The 24,542-nt window shown below is 50.5% G+C and overlaps 1 protein-coding gene across 4 annotated transcripts in view; it reads right to left on the reverse strand.

Moving 5' to 3' along the window:
- AMER1 (APC membrane recruitment protein 1) overlaps nucleotides 1-24,313 on the reverse strand; it is a 31,680-nt gene extending 7,367 nt beyond the window's left edge. Inside the window, exons 1-2 of one of the 4 annotated variants that reach the window (XM_004286286.3) lie at nucleotides 24,133-24,313; nucleotides 3,910-12,035 (exon numbers count right to left, since the gene is read on the reverse strand). In XM_004286286.3, the coding sequence (XP_004286334.2) occupies nucleotides 8,546-11,935 (3,390 nt within the window). In that variant the 5' untranslated portion in view covers nucleotides 11,936-12,035; nucleotides 24,133-24,313 and the 3' untranslated portion in view covers nucleotides 3,910-8,545. The other 3 variants (XM_033417457.2, XM_049704584.1, XR_004480261.2) reach the window with 3 other exon arrangements.
- Nucleotides 24,314-24,542: the final 229 nt, after the last annotated feature.

Below are 24,542 nucleotides of genomic sequence, written 5' to 3' on the forward strand. Positions count from 1 at the left end.
GGGCAAAGAGAGTAGATAGCAAACGGGATCTGTGTGGCTCCCAGGGACTAAGCTAGGCCTATTCCAGCTCAATATATGTAGGGACATCTTAGGTATTAAAATTGCCCCAGGATTCTATGTTAGGGGATATGAGCAGGAACAAGACAGATGTTGTAGGAGAAATTTAAGCATCAAAAAGGAAAGGGTAAGGAAAGGACCACAGCCTGAGATTCTGTGTTCTCCAACCCCTCATTTAAGGATGTAGAAACTGAGGCTCTGAGCAATCAAGTTTCTATCAGTTGCAGGCGAACTAAAGGGACTAAAATCTTGGTGTTCTAAATTCTAGGACAGTGGAATAATTTTTTTCTTCAATAAGGCAGTATTTTGTGGCAGGGTACTTTCTGGAAATATTTGTGTTTGTTTGTGTGTTGTCCCTCTATGTCCCCACTCCCCATTCTCCTGCTCCATGGAGGTAATCAGGCCTTTGAAAGACCTCTTGCAAGATGGATTTCACAGTATAGAAAGCCAAAGCAGACTGAAGTCACCGAATCTATCATTCTTTTATAAAAGTATGACAATCCCATTGAAGATATATAGTCATAAAGGAGAAGGAAAAGCCCAGAGAGAGAAAAAAATAAAAGAACAGAGATCCCTACCACTCCCAGCCCCACCTGGAAAGGGAGAGCTCCTGAGTCTGGGGCAGTAGAGAAACACAAGCACTGCTTAGGGCAGTGCCTCAAAGATGGGGAGGAGATGGCTCTAAGGTACCCAGAAGAAGGCAGGACCTAGGACCTCAGAGCTCTCACCTTCCCTTCCCTCACTGTTGGCATGGAAAATGAGGGTATCAGTGGTGACTGGAATAGATTAGAGATTAGTTGTCCTTGCCTTAATTTCTGGGTAATCGAAGTACCCCTTGGATTCCAGTGCCACCCTTGAGTGGGTCCCCAGTCATGACAAACATGGAATTTTCTGCTTCCCTGCTAGGATGGGAGGTTTGGAGTCAGAATTCAGTTACTTTAAATAAAACAAACAAGGACTATTTCTTGCCCACAAGAAATTGTGGGAAACCTCATGAGGTTCTTGATGGGCTGGGAGAACCACTTAGAAAATATGCTCAGGCATCCAGGAGGAAGTGGAAAAGCAGGAGAGAAACTGAAGGAGCAGCCTTCAAGAGCCCATCAGACAGCAATTATTATTCCAGAGAATGAGACTTTCCCACTGTGACTATTAAGTGATTTGCAATTAAGTAACTCTTCATGAGGCAATGCTCCAATTGATGGTGAAGGTCTGAGTGGACAGAGGTCAGTTCTCCAGGCTCATGTCTATTGATTCACTCTGCTATTCATCATTTTTCCCAGGCTGCTTATTAGCAGGTTTAAGTGGGAGGAGGGTTGGGCCCACCTGGCTGGGAACAATTCCCAGAGATCCAAGGCTTCAGGTGGGAGTGGGGGAAAGGGGTTGCTCCCTGGGCTCACAAGGGCCTCTGACCTGGGCTTGGAGCTGGGAAGTTAGGCTGGGCTCAGTGGGATAAGGAAGCAGCCAGAGGTCCCTTTTAGCTTTAGGATGCTCTGACTTTGGGCCTGCTGCTGGGAACATTGCTGGGATTCACCCCTAGCACCCATAATGTACATTGTAACAGCAGCTTCACTACAACAGAAATAGCAGGAGATTTGAAGTCTATTTATCTGGTTGTGTGAACTTTGACAAGGGTCTTAACGTTTCTGAGGTCCTGTTTTCTTATCTGAAAATGCAGATAACAACAATGTTGACCTCATACAGTTAAGGTAAGGATTACACAAGATAATGTAAAGTGTCTATGGCCTGGCACACATCAATGATATTATTATGTGTTTGGAAAATTATTATTATTAATCTTTCTCTTCCACCACATCTTCCACCCCAGCCTGCCCATCCTCTTTCCAACCCTGATTTTCAGTCAATGTTCTAGATCACCATGAGCAAGTCATTTCACTTCTCTATGCCTCCATTTCCTTACCTGTAAACTGGGTATAAAATAATCTGTTCTGCCCACCTGCTTCAGGGGCCTTTTAGAAGAAAATGGAGATAGAAGGAATTTGCAGACTAGAAAGTGCTACCACAGGTCACTTGCTCCTATTGGCTAGGTTTGGCTCCTGAAAGTCATGCAGGCCAAAGTCTAGGAATTATCCAGAAGAGGAACACAGTCAGTAGGGCCCAGAGCCCAGTCAGGGTGGGGGCAGTGGGGAGCTAGCAGCTTGCCCACAGCATCCTCCAAAAGTCTTGCACAAAGTTCTCTTCTCTGCAGGGTTTCCATCTGCTCTAAACAGAAACTGAGAACAAAGGAAGCCCATTTGCTAGGCACAACCCCAGCCCTCAAGCAGACCAGAAAATAGCACTAGAGCTGACTGAGCCAGTTTTCTTGATGATCTAAGGAAGATCTTAGGAGGTTCCCTCCACCAATGGCCCTCTCTAGTATTGCAAAGGACTCCCCAGGAGGTCACAGTGAAGGTAGCTATCAGTCACAGCAGAACAGGAAGAGGTGCAATACATCAGTCATGTCGGGTACCACAAAAAGAACTCCCCCCAAGGCCAACTGAGTTAGAATCAGTGTGGGAAGTGCTGGACTTAGGTAGTTGACAAAGTTCCATTGGTCACTCTGAGGTAGTCCAATCTTCTGTCTTGCATACGGAAACTAGTCTAGTCAAATCTATGCCCATGCCACCCGCATATTATTGTTGGGGAAACTGAGACTCAGAAGGAGAAGGGATTTGCCCAAGTCCTCATAGATTAATGAGGGGCAAAGATTAGGGCAGAAGGCCCAGCCTCCCTGACTCCATGACTCCCGTGAATTTCCAATGGATGTAATAAGGCCTTCCCAGAAACTCTTGCTCCAAAAGCTCCCTGAGCAGCTACAACACTCTTCTTCCTTTCATGAGCAGCCCAGGGCGGACAATTCCATTTCTATACATTATCAACTTCCCTCCCAGGATGTTCTCTTTTCTCTCTTGGAATTTGCTTCTATTTTGGCTTTGCTTGATTCACGAGGTCCTGAGGGCCATCAAGCTTATTATCTAGTCTGAAAAGGGGCCCCAGGGAGCCTAGCAACACTACCTACTGCACATTCAAGCAGCTGCTATTTCAGGCCTTCTGGCTTGTACATGGCAATTGGGCAGAACTCAAGGAAGCCCATCAACAGGTGCCAGATGCCCTTGCTTACCAGGAGCCAGTGGTAAGAGTTTGGATTAGAGAAACCTGAGCCATTAGCACAATCACCTTCTCCTGTTTGATGGCACAGGTAGGCCTTTATGTGGGTAATAGAAAAGGGAAGGTGATTACTGCCTAGGCTTGGACAGGCCTGGATATCACGATATGACACAGGTGACTGAGTTGTTGCTGTGACATCTGTTGACCCAGGTGACATCTGTTGCTGGTGCCAACAGATGAGCTGCCTTGCAATAAGGGGCAGAAGCCACATGCTCCCCAATCATTCCCACAGCTGAATAGGTGGGGCAGTCAGCTGCCTGGCCAGCATCTCTGCCCACAGGCCTGGGTAAAGGATGCTATTCCTTTCAGGTTGGTCTGAGAGTCCCACCATTAGATGCATCCTTTTGCTGGAGCCATCAGTAGGAGGTCCACACCTCTGCCTCCTGGCTGGTGGGGAAGCCAGCACACTTACATGAACTGAGGCTAATTTCAGAAGTGCTAGCCAGCCCCCAGGCAGGTCTCAGGGCATGCATGGTGTGATGGAGAGCAACACATCATCAGACTGAGATGCAGGGAATGGCTTGGATGAACTGAAGTTTCCTCTACTTTCAGTTTCAGCTCTGGCTTCTGTTCCCCCTACTTGTTGACTCCCACACACCCCCTTGCTTTTTTTCATTTCCCTTCAAGGGCAAACCCAACAACCATGGGTCACAGGCATGTTGCTGTGGAACAAACCACAAGAATGCACTTTAGTGACTGGGGGTCCCTCTTGAACCCAGTTTATTAGCATTCAGCAAAAGAAATATTTGTTACAAACAGGCAGTGCATCAAGATATCCAGATGTCAATGAGAACTAGGATTGGAGAGATCACAATCCAGGCAATTCCATGATGTCTCAGGGATAGGGAAGGGGAAGTTAGGGCACATCCAGGGGCCATGCTCCCCTTTTTGCACTGGGAGAGAAAGAACTCTTACACCTGGGGTGAGGATGTACTGCAGTTTCTAATTTCTTCCCTTTGTCCCCCAGCCGTTTTATTTAACATGACCTAAATATACATTCCTGGTTTCTTCCCCCCCCCCACCCCATATACATCAGGGAAAATAAGCACCAATAGTAACAAGAATAATAATTAAAGCCCTGCCTCTCAGTAGGCCCAACCCTCACACATATACACGCCATGTGGATTTTCTTCTTTGGAGTGACTATAGGATGGAAAAGTAGGGATCAGGCCAGCAAGCCATCACCCTAACAGTCACTATTCCCCAAAGTCCCATCCATGTGTGAGCTGGAGCAGGGCAGGGGAGTAAGAATGGCGGCAGAGGAAGAGATTCCCCCAAAGCAGCAAGAGGGGTCAAGGAATTCCCCAACGTCTCTTCTGGGTGAATATCACAATCAACTGAGCTCCTGGAAAGTCCCATGTAAGGGTTTCCTCAATGAGATGGTCAATTCCTGATGATTCAAGCATCACTTCCATCCATCTCCCCCAGCTTCTTGGGGAGAGGGGGAATAGTTGAAACCCCCTGCCCTCCTCACTGGGCGGAGAATGTCCCCAAAATGCTCCTTTGGAGAAACTCAACACGACAAATAGCAAAACGTGGGCACTCTGGTTTCAAAGCTAGAGCACAAAACATAAAGAGGAAAGAGAGACAGAAGGTCTATACACGGGTAAGGGCAAGGTCTGAAAGAAAAAAATAAACCATAAACAACACACTGTCTACCAGGTTCCACATGCCTGAGTCACCTGGCATTTGTCTTAGTACCTGGGCATCTTCTGCTGTCCCTATCATGGAGGGAGGGTATGGACAGTACGATACATCAGGGATGGGGAGAGGGGAAAGAGCGAGAGTCCTGGGCAATTGAGATGCCAGCCCTCTGCACAAGCAGCAATTTTTGTGTCATCTTCGTTTTGTCTAAAACTGTAAACAGCACCGCTTAAAAATAAAATATATCAGAAAAGAACAATTGATAAACATTGTTTTCCATGAATATAAAATGCAAACAATACAAAAATAGATAATTGACTTTTGATATATATATATATATATATATATATTAAAAACAACTTGGATGCAACATACACATGGGTAAACTTGAAGTCTCCCTGCTAACCCCCCTATGCCTCCCTCTAGCTATTGGGCCCAGGGGCCGAGGGTAGGTGGGGTGGTAGCACTGGCAAGGGTGGGAAAGTCACTGGCAGCAGGATGAGGGGAATGCACCCTGGGTGTGGGAAGCTACTTCCCTCCTTGGTACAGTACTGAGGGAGAAAGACTGGTTTTGACCAAAGCCTTTGGCCCAGGAGGCTCATGGACTGGTGCCCAAGCTGAGTCCAGACGATTGGGGCAGGCCCTAACTGAGCCCCAAGGCAGGACTTCCTTGAAGGTGTTAAAGCACTAAGAAACTGACAGCCCTGGGAGAGACCTTCTAGGTGGCCTTCTCTATCCAGTCACTGGTCCCCTGAAGACCAGTCTCATTTGAGAATTCTCAGGATCAGAGCTGACACTACATAAGCCTGCTTGCTGGGTAGCAAGATAAGAGCAGTCACCTTCTCTCAAGTCATATCTTCCCTTGAAGTCATATCCAAAAGCATTATCCCATGACCTTGCAGTGCAGAAATGGTGTTCATTTGTGGACTTTACATCTACACATTTAGTAGTCCGGGACATATTTGGTGTTAGCTAAGCAAACACTGGCATATGCTTGGGGAGAGGCCTGGAGCTTGACTGGCTCTCCCAGTGTCACCCTGTTCTGTCATCATGAGTCCCCAGCCAGTCTTCCTTCCTCTTCTAGGCTGCAGCTGGGATTCAGCCATGAACTGCTTGGATCTAGAGTGAGACTCAGAGGAGCCTGCTTCTGCAGCCATGCACCCTGACTGCCTTACTTTTGCTGGTGAGGATCCTGTCTCTGGGCTGGCCGGGACAGTGAAAGGACTTGCAGGCAACAATGTTCAAACCATGAGCTGATGCTCAGTCCTAAAACTTACTGTGATATGCGACCTTCCAAAGCCCAGCAAAGTATGTCAAGGCTATGACTGCCCCCTGCAGAGGTGGCACCTCTTGCTGCCCTATTGTTACAGAGGGCAGCTCTCAGCCCTTGGCCAAAGGCTGACAACCTACTTTTTCTCTTCTCAGATAGACTCAGCAGGCTCTGGAGGTTGGTGATGGCTCTACTACCTGCTGTGGCTGGCACAGTCCACATATAAACAGCAGCTTAGGCTGCCATGAAGGACAAGCAGAGGCAGAAGAGGCAAGTGGTGGGTTTTCCCCTGTTGTAAAGGCATTTGGTGAGTGTTTCCTGCCTGCCAAACAGCCAGGCCAATTTCAGCCCCACTCTCATAGGTCAGCTTTGGTGAGAGGCCAGAATTTGGGCACTTCTCTCCTGGAATGCTGTGCTAGGGGTGAGGAGGGCCTTCCTCACCCTCTTTGATTCTCCAGCTCCATGACTAATGCATTTCTTCACAATGCAGACAAAGTCAGCCTGGAGAGATGGTCTGGGTCCCTTGAGTGTTGGTGTCAGTGCCATGCAAATTCATGTGGTGCTTCCAGGGGTACAGCTTCTACCATCCAGGTTTGCTCTTTGTGGTGAGGGGCACTGGGCCAACCCCAATCTGAGAAATGGTGACAAAGACCAGCACAGACACATCCCTTGTCCAGGTGGCGGTTTGCCCACAGTCATCTTGACTTGGGGGGCCAACAGCATCTGTTCCTAAGCTAAGTTGCCATATCTTGGGAATAGCAAGAGCCCTGTTTACCACTTCTCTTAACTGGCATGGAGATGGGTGGGGGATAGGGTCAGGGGAGCAAGGATCATAATTTGGGTCAACATATCCAGGTAAAAAATGTTCCATAACCATTTCCAATAAAGAAATTTAAAAGGACCCCTCTCATGTTGGTGATTAATGAGGTAGAGCCTAGCAAGATTAGCCTGTTGCGATGTTTTCCTGACAGCAACTCTTCCCCACAAATATTTCCAAGCTAGTTTAACATGAAAACTGTGTGAATGCAGAAGGGAGGGTGCCATTCATTCCATAAAGGGCTGCAATTACCACACAAATCAGTCCTTCAGCTTGGCAGAGTAAGGGCAGGTCACAGTCTTTTCTCTCAAGAAGCACGGTCCTTTGATGATGCTAAGAACTTGGCTAATTGGAAAATGAAAGGTCTTTAGAGAGCCTGGAACAGCAGCCTAAATGCCCTTGGTGTCCTGTCTCTTGGGAATGCTAGCATGGAGCCTCTTTACTGAATCCAGTGAAGGGGTAGGCAAGGCTTAAGGAAGTTTTTGTCTTTAAGGGGGAAGAAATTTTCCCAAAAGAAGCTGAGTTGCCATGAGCTCTGCAATGTATGAAATCCTCTCTCCTGATGGCTGGACAAATGAACCTCCTTTTTCTATCCTCTTGCAACCTGCAAAAACCCCAGCCCCTACAGCCAAACCTAATTTAGGCCGCTTCTCTTCCTGTATATCAATTAAAAGAATGTGTTCCTTGTAATGAGATAATAAAAATTTCCTTTGGAGGAAAAAAGAACCAAAATTCAAAAGCATCTGCAATTCAGGCAGTTACAAGCTTGAAGAAACAAAGAAGGAAAAAATCCTATCATTCCAGAGCTCAAGACTTATGGCAGTGTCTACAATAGAACGCTATTTTGTCTTCTGTTTGCAATGAGATGAGTTTGATCACTCCATTAAGGGAATTAACGTTTTTGTCTTCAACCCAAGCTGTAGCAGGCCAGGATAAAAGGCCCTCATCTGGTTATGATGCCAAAGTCCACAGCAATAGGCAGTGAGACACATGCTACTTGATCCTCTCTGAGGACAGCTAGCTGGGGCTAATAGATTATATCATCTGATGTAATGGTGGCAGCTATGCCAAGACCAAAGGAAGTAGGGGTAGGGGGATCTGTACCGTAATTTCACATTGCTAACAGCAAACAAGCTCCCTGTCCCCAAGTGGGAGGCAGTGTAGATGCGGCTGCTCATCAGTGGTTCATCATTCACTGGGTGGAGAAGTTGCGGAGGGTGCTAAGGGTTCAGTCTGTGTCAAGGATGCATGCTATATATATATATAAAATCACTACCTTGGCAACTGGAATAGGCACAAAATTACAGCATCCCAAACCCTGCACGGGTCACAAGAAAAAAACCCAAAAGCGAAAATTGAAGCACAGCAGCAGCAGCAGCGATCTCCCAGGGCAGATGTACTTGAGCTGAATGTGGCCACAGATGGCAGACAAGGGAAGTGGGGGAAAAAAAAGGTGAAAACTCATAGGAGCTTTCCTTGGTCAAAAGGATTTTCAAGTTAAACAGCAACCCCCACCCCCCACCCCTCTGCCCAACCCTGATCCCCATTCACATGCTCAGGCCCCACGCCCCCCACTCCAGAACTGATGATGACTACTCAGCTAGGTTTCCATTCATGGCAGTGGAGGAGTAGCTGGTGGGGAGAGAGGCACCTTGCTCAGCCCTCTCCTTTGACAGGTCAAGGCTGGAAGCCCCATAGTGAATGGGCTGAGGCTCTGGGGGCTCAGGCCGGACCCTGGGCAGCTGAGGGATGCCATGGGTAATGCCTACAGGCTTGGCCTGGGGCAGAGGGCTGGGGCTGAAGCCTCCAGGAATGGAGGAGCAACTGGGTTCATCAACAGGCAGCAGCACATCTCGAGGCCTGGCCCTCGGACTCTGGGAGGCCTTCCGCTGAAGGTTATAACAAGGGCCCATGGGCAGGGGTAGGTGCGAAGGTCGAGCTAGCTGAGACTTGGCTTCCCCAGGTGCCCTTGGCTCTGGCCCTGATACTGACAGCAACATTGACATGGCGACAGGAGATATGCAACAGACTGCCTGTCCATATAGAGACTGGCTGGAAGGCCCACCCAACTGGCTAGGACTTATTCCTGCAGGGCCTGACCCCACTGCGAGAGGACAGGGAGCCCAGGCAGGCCAGTCATAGGTCCCTGGAGGTTCAGTATAGAGGGACAGGGGACTGTCTCGGCCCCATTCTTCCTCCTCTTCTTCATCTGAATCTTCTTGCTGAGCCTGAAGCTCATCAGACTCCATGTAGCCCTGGCCCAGGTGAGAATTGGAGAGCTCCAGCTCCAGGGTCTCAGCAGTGTCGAGGGAGCGGCTCCTCCTGTTGAGGGCCATGGCAGCAGGTGGAGGACGAGGGTGCATGCCAGGCAGTCCCAAGTATCGAGGGAGACTGCTCACACCCCAGGGTAGGCCTTGGTAGAATCGGCTGTGGTAGCTGTTGAAGGCGCGTTTCTGGTAGTAGCCCAGTTCAAAAGCTTCCAAGGAGGCTGCAAGGTCTTCATCATTGTGGAACTCAGGATTTTCTTCACACTTGCCTTCCCCATCCCGTTCCACATCAGCAATGTCAAAGGTCACCATGGGGGGCAGCTCAGGGAGGTTTTGAGTGAAGGATGAGTCAGAGTCAGAGCTGCAAGACATGCTGGAGAAGAGGTTCCCATTGCTGGTGAACTCCACAAGGGCCTGAGAGAAACTCACAGTGACATTCCCTTCCTTCTCAACCTCCTCTTCCTCTGGCTCCTCAGGGGGTGAATAAGTAGGGTAAGCCCTCCTGGGAGATCCTCCAAAATTTGCTTCTTGCATGTCTGGCTCAAACATAGCATCACTCTGGAAGAGCTGCATCAGGCAAGTACTTTGATCTTTCTTGGAGCAGGTTCCCTCGAAACGCTTCTCCAAAGGACGGAAGTCCCTCCAGTCTGGCTCACTGCTTGCAGTGGCAGGGAAAGCTGAGGTGGTTCCTCTGTGGGAAGTCTGAGAGGCCCCTGATGCCCCTTCCACCAGGCCCATCACTGATGGCCCTAAAGGCCTCATCTGATACTCCATGATGGGCTTCTCCTGCCGGACTTGGACCTCTCGGACTTGAGCCTCTCGAGCACGGACCTCTCGGCCACAGGCCTCCCTGGCATAGGCCTCTCGAGCTCGGGCCTCTCTGACATAAGCTTCCCGGGTGTGGGCCTCTCGAGCATGGGCCTCCCTGGTGTGAGTTTCTTGGGTGTAGGCCTCCCTGGTGTGAGCCTCTCGGGCACATGCCTCGCGGGCCTCTCGCTGCTCCCGCCGAAGCTCCCAATACAGCAACTGTTTCTGGATGGTCACTAGCCGTTCTTCCTCTGTCTCCATTGCCCCAGGTGGCCGAGAGGAAGAAAAGGGCTCAAAGTTCAAGAAGGGGTCAAACATCTCAGAGCTGTGACCATGGAGGTCATAAAGGCAGTCATCCCCAGGTGGGGAGTTCTCAAGACTATCATCTGGCTCATAGAACTCATAGAGGGCATCGCCACTATAGCTGTCTCGGGGCAAGCAATCCCTGCGGACAATCCCCAGGGCCTCACCTGAATCATCCTCAAGTCCAGGTGTGGTGGAGTCATAATAACCCTCATCACTATTGGGGGCAGACTCTTGCTGATCGCTCTGAGGAGTCAAAAGGTCCCCAGGGGCTAGGCCAGGATAAGACCTAACTGGGTCAAGGAGCATGTAACCAAGGTGGCCTGAGGATGTGGTGGGATGGTAGCCTGGATTTAGAATGGGCCTTGGGTACACCTGGGAACTTGTCCACAGATATTCTAAGTCATCGTCTTCTTCCTCCTTGACTTCCTCTTCTTCCTCCTCTAATTCCACCTCCTCTTCCTCTTCTTCCTCGTCATCATCATCAGCCAAGGCCATCTCCTCGCCCCCTCCTTGGTAGGTCACCAGGCAGGAACTTCGTTTGGTCCCATCTCGGTTGGCCCTCTGGCCTCCAGAGGCCATGCTGTCTGTCATACTGTCCATGTCCTGTTCTGCTATTATGTCACCACAACCTGTCAGTGAGTCAAAACTTTTCAGGGATGTGACATCCCCAAAGAGGAGGCTCAGCTGGTCCCCCACAGGGCCATTGGGTGGATTTACCTCTCCTGACACAACCTTCTCCCCTGTTTCTGGGCTATGGGGCTCCTCTGGGCCACTGGCTTCAGGGGCAGGTTTGGGCTGCAGGAGTGCTGAGGCACAGGCCTCCATGGTTTTTTCTGGATCTTTGCAGGCTGTCTGCTCAGTGGCTGCTGGAGAAGTCTCTGGTACTGAAGAAACTTTTGGCCCAGGGACATCTTGGGATTTGGCATTTTCCTTTCTTGGGGCTTGGAGGTTCTCAGTGTGGGACAGAAGGGCTGAGCTCACATGCTCATGAGGCCTGTCTCTGGCCCCCTCAGGCTCCTTGGCTCTTGGATCACTTTGCTCAGCCCCAGAGACCTTGCTCTTCCGGTGACGGCGGATACTGCTGAAAAAACCTTTCAGGCCTTTTTTTGGCTTGGGCACAAAGGGAGCCTTCTCAGCCCTAGCTTTCTCTGTGGCTCCAGCCACAGATGTCTTGCGTCTGGAGTCTGCCTCCAAAGATCCATGGGCACTCTGAGAGCCGGGAAGTCGGCAGGATGACTCAGGCAAAGGTAAGGAGAGGCCATCTCCTTCACTGACAATGTCTTCAGGGCCATGGACTGCTTCACTCAGGCCATCGTGGGTCTTGCTCTTGCTAAGACCCTTCTTAGAGCTGCCTTTCCCAGAACCTTTGCTTCGTCCCCCTCCAAAGAAACTAGGCAGGGTACAGATGCTCTTCTTGCCACCAAAGAGTTTCATGGCAGTTTTCTTCAGCCTACCTGGGCCAGATGAGGGTTGCTCTGATGCTGGCCCTTCTGTCATCTCAGCTGCCTTGCTCTTGGCTCCTTTCTCTGCCCATTGGTCCTGGGTATCCACAGAGACTGCTGTTCCCTTGGCCTGAGCAGCTTCATCCTTTTGGGTCTCCATGATGGTGGGGACAACTCAGGTATGTTCAGCTGAAAAATGCAGCCTTCTGGCTTCTGGGCACTGTTATAACATCATCAGTCAGGAAGCATCACAGTTGGGGCTGAAGATGAGAGAGACAAAGACAGAGAGACAGTACTGGTGAGCAAGCAACCAGGCTGGGTTTGTTTTCACAGGTGTCTGTGGTTTCAGGCTTGAGTGGAACCAGAAAGTAAGAGAAAATGTAGGGAAAACCTTAATGCACTCCATATGCTTGACTTGCTGGGCCAGCCTCCTCTGGGCCCCAAGGCAGCAAAACCCTACACTGAGCAACAGGCAGCCATCACCCCTACCCCACTTGCTGGGTCCACTCACTTCAGGTCACCTTAAGCTCAGGGGAGCACTGGGCAGGGGGAACTGCAGATATGAAAAAGGCCCATGGTACTATTGGTCATGAGAGGGATTATCAAAGGGGGTGGAGTAGAGAGGCAGGAAAGGCAGAAGGGAAGTCAACTCTTATGACACAGAATTTTTGAAAAGCATCTGGCAAAATAGCCTACTAAGTATTCACTGGGTTCTGCAACATCCAGGCCTCAATTTCACATAAGCCAGGGCTCTCACTGACATTTTGCCTTGGGCTGGGTAGAAAAGTAGACCTGAAGTTTCACCTTCTTCCCCAGGCTCCCTAAATTGCCTGTAGGACATGCTCATACCTGCAAAAGCTCAGAGTAGAAGCCTTGCATACCCACATTCCAGAGCTGCAATCCAGGATCAGCTAAGATGGCATGGTAGCCTTGGGGCAAGGTACTCGCTGGGATTCAGTATCCTCTGTCCAAGACACCTAGAAATACCTCCCTGTCATAGTGGTTATGTGAGGGGTAGGTCTAGGTCAGACTCTCTAGTGATTGTCCTGCTCGGAACAGATTTTAATGTGGCCCTCAGCAACTGAAACCTCCAAGTTCCACTTTAGAACCATGAGGCAGACTGTTTCTTCTCTGCTCCTTTCGTTACTTTGGCCCCCATCTAGCTCCCTATCTAGAAAAGGAACTCCTTGAAGGCACAACTCCACATGATTCATGTCCCTGGTCTGGGAGTTAGGCTCTCAACAGCTATTTAAATAAATAAACCTGGTGCAACAGGGCACTCTACTCAATGCTCTGTGGTGACCTAAATGGGAAGGAAATCCAAAAAAGAGGGGATATATGTATACGTATAGCTGATTCACTTTGCTATACAACAGAAACTAACAAAACATTAGTTTCTATATGCTAACATATAGTAAAGTAACTATACTCCAATAATTTTTTTTAATTAATAAATAAATAAATAAACAAACCTGGTACAAGACACACCCTTCTGGTCTAAGCTCCCAATCCTCTAAATATCCAAATGTCACAGAGATGGAATAAAAAGAAGAGCTAGCCAGCACCTACCCCAACATATCCCCCTCCCCAACCCCATTGTCTGATGTATTGATTCCAGTGACTACAACTGATTGACAGCTGGATCAGTGACCAGCCTGCTAAAACCCAATGACACTTCCCTGGAAAGTCCCTCACCACTGTCCCCTCTCTGTAGGGTAGCCGCCAGCAGATAAGGAGCTTGGGTAGGGCAGGGAGGCAGAACAGCTGCTGGGAGCCAGAGAGAGAGAAGGAGAGGCAAGCAACACTGTTGTCCTAAGAGCAGCTAGCCAGCACATCAGCCCTGTGATTGGTTGCCACGGTAATAACACTCACACATTCACCTGCAGTGAAACTAAGGATCAGCACTGGAGGTGGAGAGAGCCTGGCAGCTACACTCTGGCCTCTGACCTCTGACCTCATTAGAGGAACCTTGCTGGAGTCCCTGATCTTGTCTAGCAAATATTAACTTTGTGCCTTGTGCCTTGTTTGGCTTGACACTTGAATCATCAATGTGATCCAGGCTTCCATCAGGGGCTCTGCAGAACTGAATATTAAACTAGGAGCAAGATAATGGCTGGTTATCCAGAAAATAAGAGAAAAAAAAAACCTCATCTGATCCCCTCTCTGCAGAGATCTGTATTGCCATTTGCTCAAGTTAGGTTTTTGTTTTTTTGATTCTGTGTGACATACTTTAACATGGCATTGTTCCAGCTCAGCCCTGTAACTGATAGGCCCACAATAGACAGTGCTACCCCTCAAATACACAATCATACACACATACACTCAGAGTCCTCTGCACCAGGGTCGTATGGGAATAAGGGCCCTATCATCTATCTGAATCGCTCATTTTCCAGAGCACAGATGTTTTTACCTCAGCCCAGAAATTACTGACAGTGTTGTCATTATGGTGCTGGGCATTGAGGAGATGGGGTGGCAATAAATGGAGTTATTTGTGAAATTCTACTCCCCTCTGTGGAATTCATGAAATGAACCTCTCCAGAACATTTGGTTAAATGATAGTTATTAAGCTCAGTGCTGCCAGAAGGGGAAACCCCAGTCCTTGCTTTTGGGGATCCCCTAGGCTAACAGGTAGAAAAACCTATATATAATAGTCTGAAGGCACAATATGATGCAGGCCTTAGAGAAGAGTCCCCATTATTGCTTAAGCAGAGTGTTGAAGTATCATTCTTCAGACCTTGTGATCATATCCCAGGATAAACTTGAAAGGCAGAAAGATAGCTCCTGGGCTCAGAAAAGCTGCCTTGATAAGGAGGCATTCAATCTGGGCCTTGTTAGACAGGAGTGAGTAAAAACAGCAATTATTTAGGGGAAAGGATGGGCAAGACTAGTCATCAAGGAAGACCAAGGGCTAAGTGAAAAACCTTATGGGCTTACCCATCCTTGTGAATCAAAGGCTTAATTGTCCTACTGGTTTTGGAGCTGGAATTCCTGTGAACAGAAGAATTAGGCAGACTGAATCTCAAAGAGGGCTGCTTTCCAGAACCTTGATGCCTTGGCTTGAGGGTAGTCCCTTTGGGCTTTCTCTTGCCCTTGCTTCTGTGCTCCATTGGAGTAGAGGCCAGCCCACTGCTCTCTACATTGTCCCCTTCCCTGTCACAGGGATCTGCAGTATGTTGTGGAAGGAGCCATGGGCCACAGGGCTGTGTTGCATACCATGCCAAGGGACCCTGACCAGGCCAAGGCACTCCTCTGAGCCTTGGGTGCTTGTGAAATGGAGATCAAAATATCTCCTCTATCTACCCCCTCTATCTCCCCAGTGCACTGCAGTAATGTGAGGTTAGATGGGATAATAGACACCAAAAGCACTTTGTAAACTGTAAAGTGCAAAGCAAATGAGAAAGGTTGGCATTACCATTATTTCAGGTCAGATCCCAGTTTCTTAGAAAGTAGTAGACCATGTGTAAAAGGCCACTCATTTGAGAAAGCCATTCACTACAGGAAGTCCAAGGGACTAGCTGCCTTGGCTCATGCTGAGGAAGAGCCAGGTGTGAGGGGATTTTAAAGACATGTTCCTGGATTTATACAAAGTCCTCCATTAAGGGCAGTTTAAAAAGCCCTCTGTGTATGTGGTGGGAGTGGGTGAACTAGGCAAGGTTGTATCCCTGGGAATGAAATTCTCTTCCTCCAGCTTCAGGCTTTCCTCCTAACTAGGCCCAGGGTTATCTTTGCTGGCAAGGACCAGCCTTGAAACTATGCTGTCTCCTACCTCCCTGCCTTGTCCCTCCCAGAGCCATGTACCCCACTCATAGTGTCTCTTCCCTGTATCCCCCTGCAAGACAGTAGGACAGGAGGTGGCAGGAATCACCCATAGCTAGTAGCCCCCTAGCCCAGCCCCACCTAGCCACTTCTGGCCCAGGCCCCTTCTCCATACACCTTACTACCTCACCAGGTCCCAATGCTGTCCTTCCCCAGTGGGCTATGCTGCCGTTACTCGGGGCCACAGAGTACACTGGTCAGGAGAGTGAGGTGGGGCAGAAGGCGAAGGGGACAGCAAAGGGACAGATTCTGCAGCTCCCCCAGGCTGAGGCTGGCTCCCTTCATGGTTCCTGCCAAGAAAGTGGTCCTGCTAAATGCAGAGCCCCTCCACCCTTAGGTTCCTCAACCTGTATGGCTGTCTAAGTTTCAGGTGGACTGGTGGGTGAGGGAACCCTCTAAGGCTACTCTGTGGTCCCTGGCAGGGGCCACTTGCTACAGCTGTTGCTAGCATGGCCAGAATTGGGCTGTGGGCATCCCTGCTCCCAAGGCCAGCCTCAGGCCATTCTCGGACCAGTGAAAGGCTAGGGCAGAGCTAGGGCAGAGCTTCTTCCTTCTCCCCTCCTCTCAAAATACAGGCAGGAGACCAGTCACAAACCTGCCCCAGGAATCCTTCTCCATAAGGAGGTAACAGCTCCACCAAGTCTTAAACATTCTGCTCCCAGCCCTATTTCCTGGGGCCAGCTCAGCCAACTTAGAGAAGGCTGAGTTCAGGGAAGAAGTGTGTGGATTTACGCAGTAGCTCCAGAGGCATGGCCTCAACCAGTCATAGTTTCCCAGACCTCCTCCAAGAAGTTTTCCTGGGAGCAAGCCCACTCTGGGCCCATCCTGCCCTCATGTATGTGGAGGAGGGTGGTCTAAGGAAGGAGTAGTAAGGACAGGAAGCCCAGCCCCCCACTCCCTGAGAGTCAGCCAGTTCTGCACTGTAATCAGCTCTGCCTACCTGGGGGAAATCCAGCAAGTTCTTTCAGTTTCCCCAACTGGTAAATGATGCTATTAAAAGTGCCTACCTCTTAAAGCTATTTTAAGGAACAAAACCGATGTATATAAAGTACCAAATAAAATGCATTATATAACAGAGGCTCAAAAACATGGTGACTAGTTTTATATGTATTTTATTCAAACTATAGTTGGACAGTTTCTAGCAGCAAAACTACCTCAGTCAGGGTTGACTAAAGTGCTCCCCAGTGCTCTAAGGGTATGTCACCAAACCTCCTTGGGCCTCAGTTTACCCAAATGGTAAATGAGAGTGACTGTGCAGTTATCTCACAGGAGGCTTTACTTGTTCTTTTAGCCAATCTTTGACATTCAGGAACTCAAAATGTTGCCTCAAATCAGCTACTGGCTAACAGCTCTGGATTATCTGGGAATTTCAGGTAGCCAGGTTCTCTAGCCCAAGCCAGAAAGGTCAACAATTCAAACTCAGCTAAAGTACCAGCATCAAAGGAAATGCAAATCAACGGATGTCCTTTATCCACTCACGGTACTTACCAGCTTACAAAGTGTTCCCTACTTCCTCACTCCCCATTTCTCCTTCCCAGAAATCCATTAATCAGGCCTGGTAGGGGATGGTAACTCCTTGTCACAGAAAAGGAAACTGCCTAGGCTTGGGAAAAGACTTGCCTAAGGTCACACAGTGCGATGATGACAGAGCCACACCAGTTTCCAGGCCTCTTTGAGTCCCAATTCTATGCCATTCTGCTGTACCATTCTGGCCCCTAATCAAAGGAAGAAGACTGAGAGTAAGGACTGTGCGGGTTCCCCTCACACCTGCAAGAGCCATCATCTCCCCCTCCCATCACACTCCTGTCCCAACCCAGCTGAGCCTTCTCTGAAGCATTTCCAGTCCTCACTGGCTGCCACTATTTTGGCTCCACCTAGCACATTCCAGAAAGCCTGCTGACTTCAGAATCCAAGAGCTGCCAACCCAGCCTGTGGCTGTTCTCCTCATCAGCAACCCCATCATCACTACTCCCAAACCGTGGAATATGTTCCTCTACTCCTCTTTTCCTTGGGAGATAAGTTTGAGGGGCCCAAAAAAAAAGGTCCAAACAGAAACCTGCCAGTGGGGACAAAGATAAAGGTAAAGATAAAACGGGGACAAAGAATTTGAGCTATTATTTAAGGAAAATGATCTTTGAGATTTGGAATTTGAATCAACCATTTCTAAAGCCCACAGCCAAAGTCTACTCTCAAAACCATTTTTTTCAGGACCTGAAGGAAGGGCTGTCTAGCTTGGTATTCTTTGGTGGAGCTGTAAAAGCTGCTGGCAGAGCCCCACCCAAGCTATCCCCGAAACCACTCCTCTCCTAATGTGCAGGCTTCCTGAGGGGCACCTCTTCTCAAGGGGGCATCCCACCAACTCTAGATGCAGCACAGACCCCAAACTGGGCCCTCTAGCCCCTGCTCCTATTCCCCCACCACTAGTCTGTTAAATGAATTAACATACTCAGCCTTGGGCAATTCATTCTGGCAGGCCTCAGTCTGCCTTTTCATTTCTCTCAATGCACCCTCCTTCATCTTATACAGTAGTCACCATATCTAGCACAGAGCAGGAGCTCAAACAACGTTGGTTCAACTGAATTCTAATTTAGCTGGAGTTTGTCAGCCCAGAACTAAAATGCCAGCTTCATCTCTTTCAGGCTGTGGGATATGAGAAAGTGGCCTAACCTTTCTGAAACTCAAACGCCTTATCTATAAAATGAAGAAAATGCTACCTACCATCTAGAATTGCAGTAAGGATTAGAGATGATAAATGTAAAAGACAGATTATTTGCCATGTACCAAGCAGATGTTCAATAACGTGCCCTTGTGATGGGGCCTCTTGCAGCTACCTTCTCCACTCCAGCTCGTCAGATTCCCCCCCACTCCTCCCGGTCCTATGAGGATGACAAAAGCGTCTTAGCAGAGTTTCCTCTGGTTCCTCCCTGCCATGACACTGAAATCCCACCCCGTGTCTCCCCACTTCCATCTCATCCATCCTGCACACCCTTGCCAGATTCATTTTCTTACAATCCTGATTTCAGCACATCACTCCTCTACTTACCAAATATTCCGCATTGCCTACAGGATCAAGGCCAAACCCCTTTGCCTGACTTTCAAGACTTGCTCTCTGCATGCCCTTTGCAGGTTTCCTAGGCTCATTTCTCTGCCCCTTAGCTTCAGCCTCAAATATACAGGGGCTTCTCCAGTCTGGGAGGTGTGGTCACCCAGACACTGCCTCTCCCTAGAAACAGGCCTTCCTGGTGAATGTTCTTGATGCTCTGTCTTTCTCCTCAGGCTGCTGAGGCTGCCTACCCAACTTGCCTGGAACGGTGGGGGCTCTGGGAGCCACCTACTTGCCACTACCCTCTCAGGCTCCCAAACCCCTTAGAGAGGAATGTATCCAAGGAAGGTGTCATGCCTGCATCATAAGGCTTCCACTATGTCAGTACTAACCCAGCAAGGGTGAGATCAAAGACAGGCACTACCTCCTTCCATCCCTGTTCAGATGAAGAACAAGAGAGGAGTTAACCCCAGGGAAACAGATGTGACAAGGAAGCCGAGGAAAGCCTGCAGAGGAGCAGCTGGGTGGAGTGAACAATAGAGACTCCTGACTTTCCTATGTATCCACCCCTCTGTATGCACCATACCCTATGTGAGAGACCAGGTAAGGAAACTGAGGTTTGGCGGAGGGGGCGGGGAATCAGGATCAGTGTGCTTAGAGAAAGAAGCCTAGAATTGGGGGGCAGGAGCTTTGTGCTCTCATGTAACCTTGGGCAAATAAATCCCTTCCCTGTTCTGGGCCTCTGTTTTCCCATGTAGAAGAGATTGGACCGGGGATCTGCTTCCCCCAGGATGCATGAGAAGCTGGGGAAAGGGCGGTCCTGTGTCCAGTTTTCTAGTGGCTGCTGAGTCAGGAGGCATGTTGAGGGAATGGGATGTTGGGTATCTTAGGCTTCACTGGGAGGCCTGGACGCCTAGCTGGTTGGGTCCACTGCAGAACAGAGGTGTACTCTGGCCCAGCCTCACTCCTCATGCCTCTCACTTCTACCCCCTACAAGCCCACCCAGCATTTTACTCTTTCTGAATGCAGGAGGCCTAGCCTATGAATATTTCATACATATACAGAGAGGAGGGGGACCACAACTGTCTGGGCCTAGCCCTCTCTCTCCGGAAGGAGCTGCAGCCCCCCGAAAGGGAGGGCTGAGGAGTACTGGCTAGAGAAGAGGGGTTAGTATCTGCTTCGAAACCCAGCAAGGGGAAAAAAAAACCCTGTAGGAGATGAGAGCAATGAACGCTCTGCAGCAAGAAATGTAGATCAAACGGTTGCAAAGCTCCCCCACCCCCACCCCCTGCAGCACCACCATGGCTGCCTCTGACTCCACCAAGCTCCCTTGGGCCATTTCCTCCATTGTTCATATTATCTCCTAATCCCAAAAGGGGAGGTGCAGGGGAGCAATGCACCCTCACTCGGCTGGCACCTGCACCTCTGCAGTGGTTCTGGTTTCCCTGCCTGCCTTGCTCGCGATATACTTACACACGCACAGGTTTGAAAAATAGACCAAGGAGAGGTGAAAAGACTGTGATTATTTAATTCAGAGAACAGAAGTTGGAGGTGGAAGAGATGGTTTAATGCCCATGAAATCTCCAATGAATTGTTAAGCAGAAGAGCAATGGTGGCCAGCTGCTCTCAACCCCACCCCCCAACACACACACACACACACACACACACACACACACACACACACACACACAGTTGGTTTAAGCATAGCATGAGAGGCTCAGGTTAGATCTGAGAAAGAACTTCCTGGCAATGAGATGGGTAACTCAGGAATGAATGACACAGGAAGGCTATGAAACGCCTCCTCCGAGGGCTTTACTTTTATCACCTAGTCTATCTGCCAGGTCAGGATTTGAGGCAGGGGCACTGATGAAATAACACTGGGCATGCCCTCTTATAGCCCATCTGTAAATGAGGGGGCTGGAAGCCCTTCTCCCTCTTTGATTCTACAAGCAAGCCAGACTTGTTGCTATTTCTCTCATTTCCTTCATCCCCTGGTTCAGAGATTGTAAATGTAACAGTTCTTGAGGAATTTTTAAAACCTCCACTATACTAGGAGAGAATCACTGGACTGCCAACTTCTTTCAATTACCTCCCTTCCTGGAACTTTCAGCCCCTGACAGGCTGTAGACTAAAATGCAAGAGACATGCCAGGGGAGGAGTTCCTAGCAAGCTAACTTAGCATCCCTTCACTCTTGATGAATGGGTGAGGTAAGATGAGGGGTTAGTTAATGCAATTTGTGCTGATTTGTGTTGAATGGAGGCTGCTGGAGACAGTGGGATACAGTGGAGTCACTGCACAGGAGGCAGCAGCCTCTCCCTAAATGCTGTGTGACGTTAAGCAAGTCCCTGCTGCTTTCCAATGCCTCAGGATTCCCATCTGTAAACATAGGTGTCCAAACTGGTGCTCCGTGAAGGCCTGTCCAGCTGGGAGAAAAAGGATCAGCAGAGGCCTGAGGGACACTTAGCCTCCACCATGTTGGTATGTAGGCTCCAGGCTCCCTCCTTTCCCCCAACCCCCTGCAAGGCCAAAGAGAGGCTGACAAGATACAGTTTCCCTCTAGAGATAGCCTGCCCCCCAGTTCTTTCAGATCCAAAGGTGGCCTCTTACCTGCCCAATTTATGGTGCTCTTCCTATCCCTTTCTAAGACCCCATTCTAAAACCCTTTCTAAAATCCCATTTTATTGTGGCATGTCTGCACACCAAAAATATCAAAACCTCCCAATTCCCCATTCTTTGATGGCCCCTTCCTCCATTCCCCCAAGATCAGATCCTCATTCCACAACCTGGCATTTGGGAACACCACCACCACTGGGCCCCAACCTCCTTTCTACCTTACAGTATCAACCAGAAAAGACTGTCACTGCACTCAGCCTGCTTGCAAGCCACCCGCTCCTACTCATAATTTTGCTTATACCACTATCCTTTGCCTAACCAAACCCCTCTAATTTCTGGAGGCTTCCCAGGACAATTCCCCTGTATATACAGATCTCTCATCTCTCTCCATAGTAGTTTGCCTCTAGACTCATGAATCAGCAACCAAAGGTAGTGTAGTCTGGGGACTGGGCAGTCCAGGTCCTGAGCTTATTGAAGGGAGACATCATGATTTATTTACTTTTAATTTTAGATGTAACCCACCCCCTTCTCAATCTTCATTAAGTATACTCAATAAATATCTGAGCCTTCAGTATCATTTTTCTAATCATTTTCATATGAACCAGGACAAGTGCCAGTGGAGAGGTAAAGGTCTCCAAAGCTTTACAGACAGCAAGTCCTTCCAGAGCATTCATTAACTGCTATGCATTGCTAGGCTTTGAGGGGATTGTGGCTGAGATCCAGGTTTCCTTTACCCCCCTGAGAGGTTCCAAAAGAACCCAAACATCCATGATATCAGGGAGACAAAGTAGAGGCAGGGAAACTCAATTATTATTTGTCTCCTATTATAATTTAAGCCCCAAAATGCCCAAGGGATGCAGGCAGCCTGGAGGAGTTCTGAGAAAGAAGAGGTCATCATGGACTGCAAGAGACAGGCAGGAAAGGCACTAAGGAGATAGGCCCAGAGCTGAGAGGGAAGAGAATTTGGACAGTGCAGGGTGAGTGGGTTTGGGTGTGGGGAGGGAGTTATATAGGGCAGGTATGTTAGATGGCTGTTGGTTTGAGGCAGTGCAGAGGACATGTCCAGCTCTGGGCCGGGGATGCGCAGCTGCAAGTAGGGGGACTGTACTGGTGCTTGGTCAAAGTGAGAGGAGGTGACTGTAGTGTAGTATCTGCAGTCCTGGCTAGTGTCACAAAGGTCCCCAGCTAGCCTTCCCTTAAGTGAGTGATTTATTGGATCTCACTGTCTCCTCTCAAAGGTGCCTAGGCTTTGCCTGGGCCCTGCAGCCCACAGAGTTCTCCACCCTCAGAGGTGGGTCAAATGTCCAAGAAGAGCCTTTCAGGCCCCTAGGTAGCTCCCTCCCTCTTGTTCCTCAGAAAGGCCTAGAGTCTATTGCCAGAGGCACACAGCGGTGGATGGGGCCGAATGAGCGGAGCTGCACTCGGGGAGGGGGCTCTGCTGGAATCCCCAAGGGGTGGGGTGCAGAGTCCAACAGCGCAGCACCCTCCACCCAGCCCAGATGAATGCAGCAGGCAGGCAAAGCTGCAGAGGGAGATGTTAGTGTGTGAGGGGCAAAGGCTCACCTTGACCCCGCGGCCCGTGCCAAGACAAGTCTGGCCAAACCGAGGCTGGCTCTGCGGAGCCAGTCCAGCTGCCGCCTGGGCTGTGGCGCGCCTGGGCTGTGGCGCGCCTGGAGGGCACAAACCCTCACCACCGGAAAGCCTAGGCAAAGTCCAGCGGTCACCAGTGTCAAAGGTGTCTGCAGCAGACAATGACAGCAGCCTGGCAGCCTGGGTATTTTAAGTAACTGCGAAGTTGGAGGGTTTGGCTGCCTCTCTAGCTCTCTCACACACACCCAAACGGTTCGTTCCCTACTACAATAATTGCTCCCTCGGCCTCTGGCACAGAACACCCTCCCCCCCACATACACACACACACCCCACCATGCTTATCGCTATTTTTAAACCGTTGACTGGAGAGAAAAACGCGGCCAGTGCCCTCCAAGGGGAGAGGAGGCGAGGGGCGGGGGGCGGGGTAGGTGGGGGACACAAAGCGGCCTTGCAGCTCTAACCCAAGGACTAGCTTGAGCTGCTGCACTAACGCAAGGTACAGCGAGAGCCGGGTTGCCAGCCCGCCTGCCCGCGGAGGCGGGGGGGGGGGGGGGGGGGGGCGCCAGATGCGCCTGGAGGCCCAGGAGCAGGGGGCGCGGCTGTTGGGGCCTCAAGGCCGACGTTCCAAAGGGAAGTGAGCAGACCACAGGCCCAACTGAGTTCCCCCAGGGAGGAGGCAGACAATGTAGATACCCCAATCCACGCCAAAGTAAGTACCCGTCGGGCCCAGCCTAGCGCGCTGCCTTCGTCCCTAGAGGACAGGGAGAGGCAGGAGATGCGCAGGGGAGGGGAGGGGAGGGGAGGGGAGGGGAGGGGAGGGGAGGGGAGGGGAGGGGAGGGGAGGGGAGGGGAGGGGCGGCAGACGAGCCGCTGGGGTGAGCAATACCCGCGTAACACAGCTGTTCCAGCTAATGTGCTACAACAAAGCTGTAAAGCTCCTGGCCTACAAATGCACCGCTGGGAGTGCTGGTTGGCTGCTCCCCTCCCGAGACCGCAGGGCAGCACGTGCGGGCCCCATCCCCGCCTCCCCCGAGAGCCCCAAGGCATGGCCCAGGATAGCCCGCCGGCCTGCCCACCTCTTCTCCGCCTCTAGCCGCGGTCGCTTGCGCCCAGGGGACACTGCTCTGGCCCTCACCGGACAGTCCTCAAAGCGGGTTTCAAAGGGGAGCGCAGAGCGGTCCGGATGCCGACCAGCCCAGCCCTTAGAGCTCCTCTCCAGGCGGCCAGAGCGGAGCACGCGAGACTGCATTGGACGGCGGGCAGGCGGAGGCTCCTGGCCGCGCGCAATGCTTACCCGGCCCGGTCCGGTTTCCAGCCCGCTTATTGTCTTTTGCGCCTCCCTGGCCGGGGCTGGAACCTTGGCTGCCACGGCTGAGAGTGTCGCCACAGCCACCCCTGCCGCCGCCGCGGCTCCAGTCACCTCCTGCACCGGCTCCCCTACCCCAAGCTCTGGGCAGCTCCCCCATACCCTTCCCCCCGGACTCCACAGCCACAGGGTGGGGCATCGGCGCCCTGATTGGCAGGCGTATGGCCCAATCGCCACGGTGAGAAGGCGTTTCCCGACTCGCCCACTGTTTTCCTTGGTGCATTTCTCTTTAAATGCAAATAAGCGCGGGCGTGGTGTTGGCAGGGGACGTAGAGGCTGCAGAGCCCCTCGCTGGGACTCCCCACTCCCCCCTCCACGCCGGGCTGGTCGCTGCTTGG

Source organism: Orcinus orca, chromosome X, assembly GCF_937001465.1.
Source record: "Orcinus orca chromosome X, mOrcOrc1.1, whole genome shotgun sequence".
Lineage (NCBI taxonomy): Eukaryota > Metazoa > Chordata > Mammalia > Artiodactyla > Delphinidae > Orcinus > Orcinus orca.